The sequence below is a fragment of the Apis florea genome, unplaced genomic scaffold (assembly GCF_048593485.1).
Source record: "Apis florea isolate Af1SG1 unplaced genomic scaffold, ASM4859348v1 contig_3756_pilon, whole genome shotgun sequence".
NCBI classification, from domain to species: Eukaryota; Metazoa; Arthropoda; class Insecta; order Hymenoptera; family Apidae; genus Apis; species Apis florea.
In genome coordinates this window covers 625,426-642,952 of record NW_028256838.1, presented here as the reverse complement: position 1 = coordinate 642,952, position 17,527 = coordinate 625,426, and the positions used below count along the sequence as shown (strand labels likewise).

The following is a 17,527-nucleotide window of genomic DNA, read 5'->3' as shown; positions in this document are numbered from 1 at the left end:
CCTAAATCTTTTGCACGTGCCATCTTTTATTTGGAAAATTTTAAATAACTAGAATTGCGATGAACCGATGAACTTGTGGTTTTCAAGAATACGTCGAAGAATACGAATTCTTATGAATAGTGGCAAATGTAAATGAATTTATATTTCAATATTTTTCGAAAATCCAATTATAATCTTTAGATTACCTTTTAAATTCTCAAAATTACAAAAAATGATTAAAAACAACTTCTTATATAATTTATCATTATAAATTTTAGCGATTTCTTTCGTACAAAGTTTCTGAAAAATATATTTTCTATTATACAAAAAATATATTTAATATCGCATTCTCAAATTCTTATGTCTGTATATATCTTATAAAATTAGACGATTCGAAACAATAATAAAAATATAAAAATTGATGAAACAATTGGATCATGATTTCTTAATAACGCATTAAACGTGAAAACGAGAAGTGATGCATTAAACTATATTTTTTAATAATATACAGGATGTTCCATTTTAATTTTCTAGAATAAATATTTCGAATAATAAAAATATGGAGGACACGAAAAGCTATTAAAATAAAAAATTATACAGATCATGCTGTCATTTATTAAGACGCTCGTGGCGTCCTTGAACGAACTTGTCAATGTCAAATTTAAGATAAAAATAAAAATCTAAATATTTTTTTACTACATACTATCATAGTTCATATTATTGCAGCTACATCGAAACATTTTCAAAACGCTACTTAAATAGGCCTTTGGTACAAGCTATTCCTGAGATATAAGCTTCCACAACTCGGCGTGTTGACTTTAGGAGATTGAAGTGGAGATTAAAATGGAACGTCCTGTATACAGTGTCCGCGTCAAAAAGTATGCGAGAAAAATTTTTTTATAAGGGAAAATTTGACGTATCAATGGAAACCCAAGCAACGTTCATTGTACGTTTCAAGCAATTCTTAGCCATTACGGCACGTGCTGTTTGCAAAAGACAAGAAAAAAAAATAATAATAATAATAATAATTAGGCATCTGTCGCGATAACTGAATGAAGCACCATCATATAATTATGTAAATAAATAGATCAAATGAGATACAAAACGTGAAAAATGTGCTTTGTCTAAATGTCACCATAAAAAATAAACAATAATAATAATAATAATAATAATAATAACGAATAATGTATCCGTCAATCTACCGTGCTTTCTACAGCTATTTATTCATTTGTTTACACTCGATATTAAAATTACACAAATAAAACGCATATATATATATATATATTGTGTAAATAACAATAATAAATATATATATATATATACTTAGGGCATATGCGAATTATACACATATCAAAAGAAGAAATATTGAAAAAAATATTTCTAAGCATCCTAAACCAAGTATAATATTTATCTACTTTAGAACACAGAAAAATTCATGGAAAAAATTTGAATATCACTCAAAAATATTTGAATTCAAACAGCATTTCTCAAACTATCCGCGAAATTTACTCTCATCTCTGTATTCGAATTAAAATAATTTATCGAATATTTTTATCGCGAATTTAGTGAAAAATTTTTGTCATTTACAAAAATCATCGTACATGTCTTATGCAGATTCAATTAAGAAATTGTTGTATCAAATCTAACAAAAATTCTGTTTTAAATGAAATTTTCTTAATGTATGCATAATGAATTATTGCTTATAATATGTTTAGTAACCGATGTATTGTACAATCAGATAAAAAACAATGGAAAAAAGAAATTGTTTTATTTAAGAATTTATTTTTGTGGAAATTGAAAATTCAAATAATAAGGAAACATAATTAATTCTCAATAAAAATTGATTATTGGTAAAAGATCATTCTATATATGAAAAATGTAGAGTAAAATTTTTCAATTTGAAAATTACTTTTTGAGAAAATAAAATTTCGAATTTATTTTTTGAAAATGAAAATTTGAACAAGAGAAGAATCTTTTACATTTTTTATATGTAAAATATTCAATTAATAGTCTGCTGATGATATACAATCACATTCTCCTCATATTTTACAGTTTTTCAAAATTGATTTTTTCGAAAAAAAAATATCTTTCTTTCTTTTCATATTACACACTATACTAAAATGTATATGATGCAATATTTTTTTCACATTACGATCAATCAATCTTTAAAATTTTAATCCTTTCTTCGTTTTTCTTAAAGCATAATTTTATAATAATGCAAAATTTTAAAATAAAATTTTTAGTACAAAATATATTCTGAATTTACTAAAGTTTCATGCAAAAAATATTCACAGACGAAAAAGAAATTTTGTTGAAAACTTAAAAGGAATGTTAAAAAAGTTTTATCTCCTCAAAAAAATTTTTTAAGGGAAAAGAAAAAAATGTTTGATCCATTATGCTCCACACATATACGTACAAATTTTCATTATCAGAATTTTCTTTCGTCTGAAAGATAATGCACGAAGACTTTTGTTTCTTATTCGATTATAGGAAAAAAGGCAGAATGAGAAACGCTGATCTCTTTATGAATTCCTGCTCCACTACTTACGCAGACGAACACCAGCAAATGTATTGCATATATCTCAATTACATGGAAAGGTATGTTTGTCGCGGATAAGGTTATCAAGCGTTCGAATTGATTTTCTCTTTCCTTCACTATTGCATTTATTACACGTTACATTTTTTTTTATTTCAAATTGAATTCTTAAAAAATAATCGTTATTCAAAATTAATCAAGTACTTTGCACTCAAGTTACGTAAACTGAATTTGTCCAACAATTGTTTTCTCTAATTATAAAAATTATCGATAAATTAATCATTGTGTTTTGTCTATAAACAAATATATTGCTTTCGAAACTAATAACGAAACGAATGAATCACGGAACAAAAAACGTTGATAATTGATGCTATACAGTCTAATAACTATAAAACTCTATGATAATCGTATGTAATTCTAACGAATATTGCAATGGTTTTAATCTTGTGGAAGACACAAAACAAAGGAGAAAAGAAAAAGAACAAAAAGGGGAAAAAAAGAAAAAAGTGAAACAAAGGAAAGAAATGACGTGTCGTTTTATAAAGAAGATAGTGATATGATAGCCATGGTGAGAACTAAAGTTAAACTACAAAAAATTTTAATTCGCTACGTCTGTGTGAAAATAATAATATAATTGTTAACATAAGATGCAAACTATAATGTATCTACTGTAGCTGCATGCACTCATCGGAGAAAGTAGTAAACAACGAGATTGCAATCGAAATTTTAATTGCAGAAGAATAATATTCTTAAACAATTTATACAAGTATCTTTCTACTTTCTCCAAAATCGTAGTGAAAATAGCGCGTTTTTCCGTTACATATTCCATATTACGTATGTATAGAGACATATGTATTCAGAAACAGTGCTGGAATTTTTATTTTACGTAACAGATTAGTTTGGATTACGTATTATCAAGTTTTATGAATTATTTGTTTATAGAAATTTTCGTTTCTTAAATTTGAATCAATCATTTTAATCAATAATATAATTTTTGTATATTTTTTTCTTTTAAATGAAAAAAATTAAGTTTGCTAATTTTATAAAGAAAAATAAATAATAATTATACTCATCGAGAAGTAGAAATAATTTATTATCATTGATTTTTTGAAAATTATCAAACGAGATTATTTAATGTTAGATGATATAGTTATATCCTATTGAATTCATTCACACGTCACATGTGTAATATTGAAAAATAAATTTCAACAAATTTTTAAAAAGCATAAAGATGTGTTTAGAAATTATTTCTTATATTTATTCATATATCTACTAACATTAAAAAAAAAATTGCAAAATATGATATTCTCGAAATTATCATTTAACATCATTTTCACAGCAATTTCGTAATACACTTTCAAACAATCGAATTAAAAACAATTTAAATCCAGCACTGTTATGAAAAGTCGGTCGAAAAATCGTGTTGGATTCCTAGAAAATGTCCTAGAAATGTCGCAATTGGTCGTTGAAGCGTATATTCGTCATGATGCATAAAAAAAAAGAAAAAGAACAAAAAAAAAAAAAGAAAAAGAACAAAAAGAAAATCGAAAAGTATCAGAAACTGAGTGCAGACAGTTGTTAAAGGTTAAATCGAGAGCGAAGCACTTTTTTTCGTGAAGCAGCACTTCGAGTTCCTTCGTCCAAGAGACTGAAAGCGATTGATTACAGTGTATACCCGTATATACCGTGTGTTTCATAAAAATTAGGAAGGGCAGCTTGCAAAATTATAGCACGGGTTTGATTGAGGTGTAACTGTACCTCTTACGTGAACCATCTTGGGCAGTTCTGGCGGAGTGAATGTGGGGGGAGGATGGTGGTCGTCTGTAACAAACCACTACACATGTTAGCTACCCTAACTAATTACCTAAGGCCTAGTTTCTACGCTATTGCTACCACTGCCATTCCTATACTTGCATTTTAATCAATTAAAGCTTCGTTCCAGTCTTAAATCGATAGAAAATATGTTATTATTGAAAGATTTTTCGTAAATCGTCACTGTGCTGCCATCTACTTCGATTGAAGAGTACTATTATATAGTAGAAGTAGCATTAATTTTCGAAATATGGCAAATCAGAAATCATAAAGATTGATACATCAAAAATTATTTAATTTTCATTATTGTAGTTAATTGCAAGGATTATATTATATTACATTACATTATCATTATAATACAATATAATTCAATAATTAATCACAGATATTAAATTGTTTAGATTTATAAAGGCTAACTATTTGATATTTGAAAAAGTTAGAGAGTAATAATAATTTGGCACGAAATTTAAAATTAAAAGCAATATTGATTGACTTTCATGCGATATGATTATTCTACATCTATGTAGAATTAATCATAAAAATCGAAAAATGAATCTCAAAAGATTTTATTATATCAACGTTTAATATTTCTAATATTCATTATTCATGTAAAGATTGGATAGCACAAATTTTTGAAACAGATACATTTTTGTTTGCAATTAATTGCATGAAATAATAAACAATAATAAACAAGTCGTGAGAACAAATGATCCTCGTGTTAGAAAGACAATAACAATGAAATTCTTTTTATCGACTGAAACGAATCTTGTTCTAATCTAAATAATATATTATCAATATTCTATAAATCAAATTATTACTCTGAAAGAACTACCGTTTTCAATGCTGCTCGTGGCAACGCGGACGAGTCCAGAAGTAATCGAGGCACGATATCGTACAAAATATCAAAAGGAGAAAAAGTTAAGAAAAAAAAAAAAAAAAAAAAAGAAAAATACAATCTGTACATCGTGATTCTCCTCCGCGTTGTACAAATAGTCTAAAGTAGTGATGAATCATATATACGTTCTCATAACCAGATTTTTAAGCACTGTGCAACAGGCAATTCTCAATTTCATGCAAAAATTATAACAGAGGCAAAGAACAAACTCGAGAAAATCTAATATTCAAAATAAAGAGAATAATTTTTCCGTATATGATTAAATATGATTAAATAAATATCTTTGCCTCTGACACAAATCTCTCTATTCTATCGTATCTAAGCGTGCAGATTAATAATAATTCTTACGGTGTGAATATTTACTCGGTATTGCAAGTGCGGTCTTTGACAAATATTATTTATAAAACTCGTGCGACAAATTGGGAAAACTCGAGACAAAAAGTTATATTATTCGAGAGAGTTATATAAGGTTTCTACCGTGTCAAAGCAGAGTTATAAGAGAGGGGAGGGGGAGACACGTTATAGTAGTAGAAACTAAAATGTGAAACTCGTCGTTTGCAAAACTATTCGCGAATTCGTATGGTATATGCAGCTCTTTATCTTGTGAGCACTTTTCTTTTGCCATTGGCGTCGTTAAGCTCCTAATATAAAGCTTAATCGACCGAGGGAGGGAAAAGTGTAGCGCGTGTAAAAGGCCACTTCAAACGCTCGTAACGCTTATATCGTGTGTATCTCATCGCGTAATTTATTCTGTGCTATTCGATTGATTTTTTTTTTTTTATTTCGATGTTTATCGTTATAAGAAAGATAGTTATAGTAAGTAATTTATATTTATTGTATAATACACAAAGGAAAATCCATTATTCTTTAATTCTAACGCATTGTATCTTTGGTTGCAATCTTTAATTATTATTTTCCTTTTAAATATTCTTTTATATTTTATATATAAATATATAATATATTTTCTATTATCATTTTTTCTGTTTAAATTAATACTTGTTTAGGAAAATTGTTGGAAAAATGAATAATGTATAATTAATTGGATTTTTGATTATACTTTTGGAATCTAAAGGGTTGAATATGGTTGTTGGAAATTAATTAACAATTAATTAACAATCAACAAATTAATTAAGATTAGTTAGACGAAAGAAAAATAACATTCAAGCAAGAGAATATTGTTCAATTCCTTTTCCAAAGAGATAAGGATTTTCCTTTATAAATACAATTACACCAGAGTATTAGTATTACAGCAAACAGTGTATAGAAATAGAAAGTATATATAACGATAAACATACGAATAAAGCACGTGTGAAAATACAGTGACCATGTACAGCCTACGTCTTACGATCTATGCCTTATTAATACGGATTCCCGCGTTAATAATAACAATATTATGCATACATATGTACAAAAATATTGATTATACACCCGCTTTATGTTAGACTTACTTGCATACGAGAAGTCTTCACCTAAGTAGAAGTAGAGGACGAAGAGAAGAAAGTTCAAACAGATAGACACATAGAAAGTTAGTTATATAGATATATCTTTTCTTCATATTTAACGGTGTACATAATGTGTGTTATGCGTGTGTGTGCTGTGTGCACGTCCCTCGCGGGCACACATGTGTGATACGATACGTGTATATCGATAAGGTAAGAAGATGTGCGTGCGTGCGTGCTTGCGCGCGCATGTGTATGTGTCGTGACGTTGTACAAAGAGATACACATATATATGCACGCATGGATCATAGATGAAATTAGAGGTGATATAATGATCGTGTTAGGCTCCGGTGCTCGAGTGAAAAACTGTTGATTGATTTTTCTTACCCTCCTTCTATTTTTCTACCTCCCGTTTTTACAAGCGTGTACATTTTCACTTTTTCATTATTCACGATACGTGCATGTTCGAATTGATCGGCCATTATTTATCCATTTGCACGATAATTTATAATAATATTAGCGGTATTGACGAGTTGCAAGTTAGAACAGTGTCTCTCAATTTTTTTTTTTTTGTAATATTCAAATAATTTATGATTTTTCGTTTATTATTTGAATAATAATACGTTTGAAAATGTTAATTTATTATCTCTATATTTGATGGAATAATACATGAAATTTCTATTTTTTCAAAAATCATCCTTCTTTTGCTTGGATTTAAATATGTATATTTTCTTTATTTTTTTTAATGATTCGATCACTTGAAATGAATTTTTGAAATAAATATCTTTAAGTACAAATAAATATATCTTTATATTTTATCTTTATATTATTTAAAAAAATTCATTTATCTAGTTCGATAAATATTATCATAGATATATGCAACTTGCAACTTCTAACTTGTCAAACATCACTAATAATATTTGTTCAATAATTGTGCAAGAGAACGATTAATGAAAATACAATTACGTTAAATCAATTTAAATTAAATTATAAAAAAATATATATATATATGACAACTGATCTTGAAATAGCTCAACGATCACAAAAATATTCGATTGGCAGATGATAATTTTTTTCCTCTAAATAAAGTTAAATTGAAGATTTACTTGATACAATTTTATAATAAAAAAAAAAAATATATAATTTTCGAATATTCAACTACATGTATTCTCACATTTATTAATGATTTTCTAAACTTTGAGATGAAATCGAACGTGATGTAATCAAAAATCATAAAAGCACATAGCTTTTACAGTATAATTTACGATAACTCGAAGCACATATATATATATATGTTAAATACTGCACACTTAATATTGTGATCGATTCAACATTACGCAATACGTTCAACATTTTTCAACGACGTTTAAAAAACACCTAAGGAATTGAAGCAAGTATCGGGATAGTATCGGAGGAAACGATTTTTTTCAAATGTAATCATTATATTGACTTTGACCATGAAACAAGTAAATAAACCACTCAAGAAATACTAATTCTAAGATATTCTAAAGAAAAATAAAAAAAAAAAAATTTTTCTTGAATATAGATATAATATATAGTTAGATATTGAACACCGATGCAAGATTAAATTGAAAGTAGTTAAAAGAACTCAACTCAAGGCAATCACATCGCGCGAGTTTGTGACGGTTTCAATTTCAATAATTCACTCACAACAATAACCATCGAAAACAAAAAAAAAAAACACTTACATACCTTCAGAGAACTACATTCAAAACGACATCGATAGAAATATAGTAAATAATAATTTCGGTTGCAGAGAGAAAAAAAAAAAAAAAAAAAACAAACAAAAAAAATACATCACATCACATAGGAATTCAAAACACTAATATGTATGTTGTCTACTTTGAAAAATCAATTATTATCAATTCGGATGAAATTAGCACAAATTAGCACAACGAACATGTCTATACATTATATATTCTAATTTTGAATAATTAAAAAAAAAAAAAAAACGTTGTGTAATAATAACTATAGAAATTATCGACCAAAACTTTGTTGTGCTATACCTCATCGAGTATTTAAATATGATTAATATTATTTTTTTTTTCCACGATTTTACATTTTCTCCTTTAACTTAAATTTCGTTTTTTTTTTTTAAACTAGGCTATGACAAATTGGCTTAACTTAATCTCACATATTTCCTTCTTCTAATTACACGTATATAAAAATAAATAATTCGATACAACAACACTATAGATTTCAAATATTAAAAATTGTAAGAACGAAAAGATGATCAACGCGATTTTAAATGAAAGGGGGGATTTTTGTGCAATCAACCTTTAAATCGAATATTTTCTTCTAATATACATCGTTACATATACATCGTTCATATTATTATCATTCGTAATTTATTAAAATTTTGAAACAATAGAAACAATAGATTTTTTTTTAATTATATTGATTTAAAAGTTGCGTGAAATCAATAAACTATTTCTTAAATAAATTTCGACTATATCTTCGCACATTACTTAACGATGGGAAGAGGCTAAAATTAGAGAGAGAAAAAGAGAGAGAGAAAAAAAAATAGTATGAAAGAAAAAAAAAAAAAGGGACGTGGAAGACAATTCTACATTCGGGGGATACATACTTGCTCTTCCAACCATTTGAACAGCTCGCACGCCTTTCCGGAATGTGGCCACTGCCCGAAGGGAGGAGAACCAGAGCTGTTAGTTGTTATACCAAAATAAGGTGAACCTAAATGCGGGGGGTGTTGGGGGTGGGTGTAACAGGTAAGGGAGGACTTAACCGCGAAGTCTCGATCGTTTCATCACGTTTGTAAACAAAATAATTTAAAACTCGATTAATGAATAATCGTTTATTAATAATAATAATAATAATAATAATGATGAGGTAATATAAAATGAAGTGAAACGTGACAATCGATAGAGAAATCTATGGTTAAAAAACACACTATTGATTCAAAGCGATCAACTTTAAATCGTTTCGGTCTAATTATGAGGATGTACAGAAAATACTATACAATTATAAGTGTGTGGCCCATATTGATTTTATCACAATGGCCAAATGATGATATTTCGTTTCTTTTTTTTTTTCCTTTTCTTTTCCTTTCGTCAGAGACAAACGAAAAACGTCCCCTTCGAATAATAATAAATATTAATGTCGACGTTATTGTTGTGATGTCAGTGAATGATATCAAATATGCGCAACATGTGAGGGGAGAATGAAGTATTTTTAATCGTTGTGTTCGATAAACCCTGGGCATCGATTATCATCATCCGTATAAATTTAGAATTAAAGGTGCTTACACCGGTGGCATTCACTTGTAACTCGTAACTTCATTTTTCATTGTATTTCGAGAATTGTTCGTGATTACACTGTTACAAGTACATCTGAAATTCGTTTTTCCACGCATACACACATGTATACACACTCATCCACGCAAATGCACCTACTAGATATAATGGTTTTTCTTTCATATCGAAGGATTATCTTGTGCTTTGTTAGAGAAAACTGTTGCAAATTTTCTTTGCTCAAACATCATCGAAAGTTAGTGTTTTTTTTTTTTTTCAAGATTTCTAATAATCATTTTCAACTTCTTCGAACGATATTTAATAAATATTTAATTGTTCTTCATTTTTTATGTAAGTAGATAATTTATCTAATTACTAAAGGAATAATATATAACAGATTATGAGTAATATACAGAAATATGAAAACTGTAGTTTTTATAGTTCTACTATATAGATATATATTAATCAGTTTTAAAATGTACAATAACGCATGAGAATGTTATATGAATATTTTTCTAGATATTGGTCACACAAAAATTGCATGTGTATGATATTCCAAATCTATTTCAAATATGTTATTTTTAATAATTTTATCGAATCAGAGAACAAACACGTTTCTAACGCATGCAAAAAGAATTATTTCCGTGTTTTTATGTTAATCAATTCAGTGCAAAAACCGGGTTAAAAATATTCTCTTCAAAATGAAATATATTGGAACGACAGAAGTAAAAATATTTGGAATAATTATCCAGATATGTTTTAAAATTGATTGTGCAATCAATCGTAATACACGCACATATACATGCATATACAAGGTATTAATGTAATCGTTTCGAGAATCGATTCTGAAGGTTAAAACAAACAGAAAAAGTTGATATGGAAAAATATTGGTTAAAACTTATTTATTAGGTTATAAGCAATCTAAGTTTGTAGATGAAACGAAACAGAGATAGAGCTATCTATCTAACACTGTCTCTCTTCATCTAATATAAATCTTGCTTATAACTTAATAAATAAGTCTGAACCAATATTTTATATAATATATTATACTAACTTACTATACTAACTATATAACTTAAAAATACTATGTTATGATAGCAAAAATAAATATCAAGTGCTTCATTTTAATCCGTTATTGCTAATTATTGCACGAAGAAAATGATTAAAATAGATTTGAATAATTTCAAATTTGACACATTTTCTGATGTAATTAATTTTGACAAAGAAAAAATTTACATGAAATGATATATTCAAATGGAATATTATAGGAATATTAATTTTATTCATATGTAATCAATTCCTGAAATTGATTCATATATTAGAAAACAGCTTGTATAAACACGATATGTACTAAACGAATCTGATAATCGAGTTAAAAGATTTATAGGAGAGAAAAATGATTTTCATTGCCAAATAAAATTTTATTGGCTAATAAAGATGAGAAGTAAGATTATCTTTTAAGAATATAATTATGAGTATCTACAAGAGCAATGTAGATTAAAAGAAAGATTAAAAAACATATAAGACAATATACTCGTTATTATTATCTTATTTAATAATATAATTACTTATCTAACGAAAAGAATTTATTAATAGATTAGAATAATTTATGAAAATAAATTTGAAAAATAAAATATTAAATAATTTGAACCTATTTTGATTTTACTATCATCCAAGTAACAATATATTAATCAGAAATAAAGATTTATTATATTATAGTAGCATAGGTGTACAATATCTGTTATAAAATATAAAATTATTATAAAATATCAAGGATAAAAGAGTTCTTCTGTTTCTAAAATTGAAAATTCGCGAGAACGTTCGAATATCTAGCGTACTAATGTGCAATTTTATATTATATACAAAAAAAAAAAAAAAAAAATAGGTTTTGAAAATAAAATTAGAAAAAGAAATGTCAAATAACTTTGAAGATATTTGACAGCTCTTAATTCGTTGTCTAATCAATAAAATTTGAAAATAAAAACTGACCTATTAACTCTTCGATAAATTCAATGCTAATCCTAAAACGGACAAAATTACATGGAAAACAAAAAGGATAACATTTGAATTGTGAAGAAAATAATTTAAAATGTTTAATTATAAGCACATCGAATAACGATTAAAAACGATAATCATTGGCAAGCCTGAAACGAGCAAGTTTTCTTAATCAGTGAAACGTAACAGCCAGGAACGTGTAGACACAGAATATACGAGTTGATATTAACGTGCTTTAGCAAAATTAGCATATCCGCAAAAGCGACGATTTCTCGTGAAAACTGAAGCAAAATTTATATCGAACTGAAACTCTGTACATATGCGATGTGGAACGACCTTCGTCCAGCTTGAATTCGACGTTGCTGCTTCATTTTAGAAAACAATAATCGCCAAAATATATTAGCTCTAGCAAAAGCCCAGCGAGAAACAATATCGAACGATGTCAAAAAATGTTCAAACGCAGGTACCGTGGAGTAAGTGCATATGACGGTGAATTATTAAACATCGAACTTGCATTTCCCTTTCTTTCTTTCTATCACTTACGCCATCTTACCTGGTTAAACGCAAAATCAACCGAGCCCTGTTTGAGTCAATTGGTTTTTTTCTTATTTTTGAAAATAATAAAAATAATTCGTTCCTCAAATTTGACTCAAACAGAGAGAATTTGTCAGAATAATGATCTTTTCTTATCATAACATCATCCCACGAATCTATATATTTCTAGAGATTTACAAATTCGGGACAAAAAATCGAAAAAATCCGTGTAGAATCGAACGAATCCTCGATTTACTCTCGTATCAGATCCTAAAGCGGTTGTCTCATTTCGGTTCGAGAGCTCGAGTCTCGGTCATTATAAAGCCTTTAGCCGATCACGTCCGATTATTGTCGAGTCGAGCCGAAGTTAGACAGCTGCTTGCCTCGAGCAATATCGAAATCTCGCACGATTCTACTCGAACATTTCCGACTCGACCCGAAGTTCGGGACTGTGTAGCATATCCCTAGATATATTTCCTTTAAGATTATTCTGACAAAGTTGTAGATATAGGTCGATGAAGGATGTACATTGGGATGAAGAGGACGGCAAGGAAGGTACAAATACGCGTACCGTCGAGGTAACTGCTGTAGGCAGTGTTTCCCTTCACCATGCCGGTCTGCATCATCATCATCCCCACATCTGTAAAAATCGAGCATTCGGCCCGGACATATGTTTGTCAGTAAACACGCAGGGATATTCTACTGAAATGACTGGAAGATGGTATAGGAGGGTCAATGGTTAAACAGGCTTGTTTATTAGGAACCAGAGAACGAAATTGAATTTTAGAAAATTGTTAAAAACATACAAGGTATTCTCGCGAGTTACCATAGAAACTTTGACAGCGTGTACTGGGACTAAAAATAAAATATCGATATAAACGTAAGTTGAAGCATCTTATTCATAGTTCCTCAATAGCACCCCAAAGCTTTAATTATTAGATATTGTAAATATAGTGAGTATCTACCTTATTTCTTCCTGAAAATAAAAATGTTATTTGACTCTGTTTTATTGCATCGTAAGTTTTTAATAGAAGAATAGAATCTCCCGTATCTGAATTTTTGATTATACAAATGTTTTTGTTATTCAAACAAAATATCTCTTAATATAATTTTCCCATTTAAAAATATATATATATATATAATCGTGTAATAATTTTATATATCATTTGTTGAAATTACAAATTAAAATTTATTTTATGATTTTCTTTCTCTATAAATGTATTTCTTTTTGTACAATTTAGACTCATAATAATTCTTATTAAAATATTTATATATACAATGATATATCATCTTAAAACATTCATATGTAGTTATTAGAGTTATTTAAAATAATATAAAATTTCTAGATATTGAAAAAAATTGACAAACTCATAAACTTCTATTTGTCTACTATTAATTCGAATACGAAAGGTTCTATTGTATAATATTTATGAATTTATTACTGGAAATTTTATTTATAATTGCAGAATATGTTAGCAAAGATAAAATTCTGCCAAGCAACCTATAGACATAAGTAATTATAGGTAATTGTCGTTCAAACATTCATACGTGAAGATGTGTGATTTTTATATTAATTAATAAATAAGAATTAATGGTTAAATGAAATATATTAATATTAATATAATAATGAAATTTAATTGTCTATTATCACATTATCGTTCACGTATGAATCGAAAGATAGCAGCACTATATCGTATTAAATTTACTCTCAATCAGCACAGTCAGGTTTTCCTACAGTCAGGATAAGGGATACTAAATAAAAAGAATACAAAAATAAACTACAAAGCTCCTCAAACACTATTTACCTCCGATGTATTTTTATCCATCCTGAAATTTCTTAATAATTTTCAAAAATGACGCATAAAGAATTTCTCTCTAAAATCGATATAGCGAAATAAAATTCACACGAAATCACGTTTTGATTGCCCAGGGTTTAATATATAACGTGATGGAGATTGAATATCTTATAGCGGATCTTACATTCAGATGAGTTCAGATGAACTGAATGTGAATATATATATATATATATATATGTGTGTGTGTGTTGGTATTATGATACGTTGTGTGACATTATTATGTAAACGAGTAGAGAAATCGTTAATTAGAAAAATCGATCCGTGATTAAAGAATCGTACGTCGTTCCCTACAAATTTATTCGTGGAAAAAAATCGTGGAAAATCATTATTTACGCCAAAGTTATCCAAGGGGTAATCCGCTTTTTCTTTTTTTTCTTTTCTTCAGCGAAACATCGCATCATTTTGATATGAAATATCCGGAGCGAGAGCGAATAGAAGATTAATTTCAAATTGATCGAAACCTAACGATCGACAGAGTTTCATCAATGACAGTTGGCACATTGAAAGTTCTCACACGATCGAAGAGAGATCAGAGGGGGTAGAATAGCAAAGATAGCAAAGAATTGGAAGAAGTATAGACAGTGTGTAAATAGATAAACAGATAGGCAGACAGAGAGAAAATAGAAGATAGAGAAAAGGCGAATTGAGGGATATTGAGAAAGAGAGAGATAGAGAGAAAGAGAGAGAGAGAGAGAGCGAGTGAGTACGAAGCTTTCGTATCATTAAGGCGTTAAAATTATTCGAATCGGAAACTAATCATGCATGCAAGGCGAGCGAGAAGGGCACACACTAGAGTGCAGGCTAATTTCCTCGATTGGCCAGGTGGACATGCGCCAACTGACAGAACTATAAAGGGATACATATCACGTGTGTATCAGTGGTATTTCATTTTTCACGTCACGGTAATCAAGTGGCATCAAGTGGCATCGGTCGAACGATCGAGTCTTTCGAATCGTTCAAAAAAAACAAAAAAAAAATATATATATATATTTATTCTTGTAAACAGATAAATTCGCCAACTTTCTCTTCGAAATCGATATCGACAACAGAGAACGAACAGAGCATGGAAACGGGAAATCGTGAAAAACGAATAAATACCCAACTGTAGGCAGTCGCGTTTGGACAGTGTGTCTCTGAAACGAGGATTTAAAAGGTGCAATCATCCCATCGCCATTTTCATAATCATCATCATCATCATCATCATCATCATCATAATCATCACCGCCTTGGCGTATATATATATATATTTATATGCAAGATAATGGTTAAAAAACTCGAAGGCATATGTACACATAATTAAGACACAAAAAAGACAGAAATATGCAGAAAGAGGCAATGATATACAGAGAAAGAGAGAAGAAGGGGGAGCAGAATAGAACGAATAAAATACAAGGGGTAAAACCAAGTATATAATTTACAAATTGAAACCGGGGAAATAAGAACTGAAACTTTCAATTTTGGATCGAGGATCCATTGAAAATCTTTTTTTTATAAATCTTTTACGGATCAAGATCACTCATTTTTACAAAGTAAAGTAAAGAGGAGAGGGGGACAGAGATAGAGACAGAGAGATAGAGAGAGAGAGAGAGAAACGTGGAAAAAGAGATGGAAAAAGAGGGGAGGGAGGGGAAATAAGTAGGCAAGAAAAAGATAGGCAAAGGAGAAAGAAAAGAACGAAGACATAAAGAGGGGGATAGTCATAAACGAGAGATAGATAAAGACTAAGCGAGCGAGTGTGAGACGTTACCTAAGTCCCGGCCCCAGGAGCGCTGCTGCTGCCCCACTAGATCATATATCACAAGAGGATGGTCACAACCATGTCACTTGGTTAATTGTCGCGGTAATTACTGCTACGGCTTTCAGTGGCAGAAGGACACAGAGAAAAAGAAAGAGGAAAGGGCGAAGGAATATCATGGAAAAAGAGAGCTTCCTGTGTGATACGTCTGGTCTTACACGTTAGTCTATGTAAAGTCGTATATAAGAATCGTTTATCTTTTTTTTTTTTTTTTTTTTTTTTGCGAGTCACACGAAATTGGTTTCGATCCATATTTTGTCGCAACTTGTTGCGCTCTTCGAAATTAAGGATCGAATGGTGTGTGATTCGCATTTTTTTTTTTTTTTTTTTTAACACATTCAGCGCGCTCTATGTACAGAGAGATGTTACGTTAATTAATATTCATGTATTTATATATATTTTATATAAAGTAACTTTGATAATAATTCGGAGTTTGGTTAAGAAATTCGATAGCAGAAAATTTTCAGCAAGAATTAAATATTGTCGATTAAGAGATATCACTAGACTAGAAAGACTTACAATTTTTGCACTTGCACTTCTTGATCAGAGTTTCGTCTTTTATATCCTCGTGGCATGCTTTGCAATAGAACCACGCCCTGGAAAAATATACGAAATATAGAATGATTAGTCGTTTATTAATAATAAAATGCTTTATTTAAAAAAAAAAATCAGATTTATTGAAATTAAATTATTATTTTAAGAATGCTGAAATATTTTTTTACTCTTCTAAAAAAAAAAGAGTAAAAATCAATGAGAAATTAAAACATTTTTTTAAATTTAACACCATCACATTTTTCGTTATGTTATGTAATTTAATTGAAAAATGATATTCTAAAAAATGGATCCATTTTAGAGAGATTTATGATTATTATAGAATCTAGGTAAGAAAATTTATGATAAAATTCTCACTTTAAAGCGAGGTTCATCTTCAGTGATTTCATTATAGAAAGAATTTATTCTCACCGCTTCACTTCGTCGGCAGATTGAGCAATGAAGAATCCCTGAGTATTTGCTACGATCTTGGCACCACGTGGATTAATTGATATCTTACTGTCGCCACCTCCTTCGCCCTTTATCTCGATTGCCAACAGCAATAACTTCAACTTCGTGAAGCATAACCTAAGATAAAGTTTTGCATAATATTCTACATCCTTTAAAAATGTCATAAAAAGTATCACAGTTACTTTTTACTCACAAATAAGAAACATTTACGCGTAAATTAGTGATTATGAAATAATAGGTGAGAACAGGTGCTGAACAAATAGGGCAAAGCGTTTATATCAATGCAAACTAAGTTTGTTTCAATTTAAATAAATATTCGAAAGAAAATAATATATAACGTAAATAATTTATAAACTAATAAAAATAATTTATGTTGAAATATATTATAAAATATGGATTTTAATATGCTATA

General features: G+C 28.9%; 1 protein-coding gene across 8 annotated transcripts in view; it reads right to left on the bottom strand.

The window, feature by feature from the left end:
• The window catches only part of slo (calcium-activated potassium channel slo), a 114,521-nt gene that overhangs the window by 14,577 nt on the left and 82,417 nt on the right, over nucleotides 1-17,527 (bottom strand). For 4 of the 8 annotated variants that reach the window (XM_031919197.2, XM_086914892.1, XM_086914893.1 and 1 more), the window contains exons 12-16: nucleotides 17,077-17,232; nucleotides 16,633-16,709; nucleotides 13,034-13,102; nucleotides 6,671-6,691; nucleotides 4,274-4,336 (exon numbers count right to left, since the gene is read on the bottom strand). In XM_031919197.2, the coding sequence (XP_031775057.1) occupies nucleotides 4,274-4,336; nucleotides 6,671-6,691; nucleotides 13,034-13,102; nucleotides 16,633-16,709; nucleotides 17,077-17,232 (386 nt within the window). Of the gene's footprint in view, nucleotides 1-4,273; nucleotides 4,337-6,670; nucleotides 6,692-9,269; nucleotides 9,321-13,033; nucleotides 13,103-16,632; nucleotides 16,710-17,076; nucleotides 17,233-17,527 lie in introns of all 8 variants that reach the window. The other 4 variants (XM_012492047.3, XM_086914896.1, XM_086914897.1 and 1 more) reach the window with 2 other exon arrangements.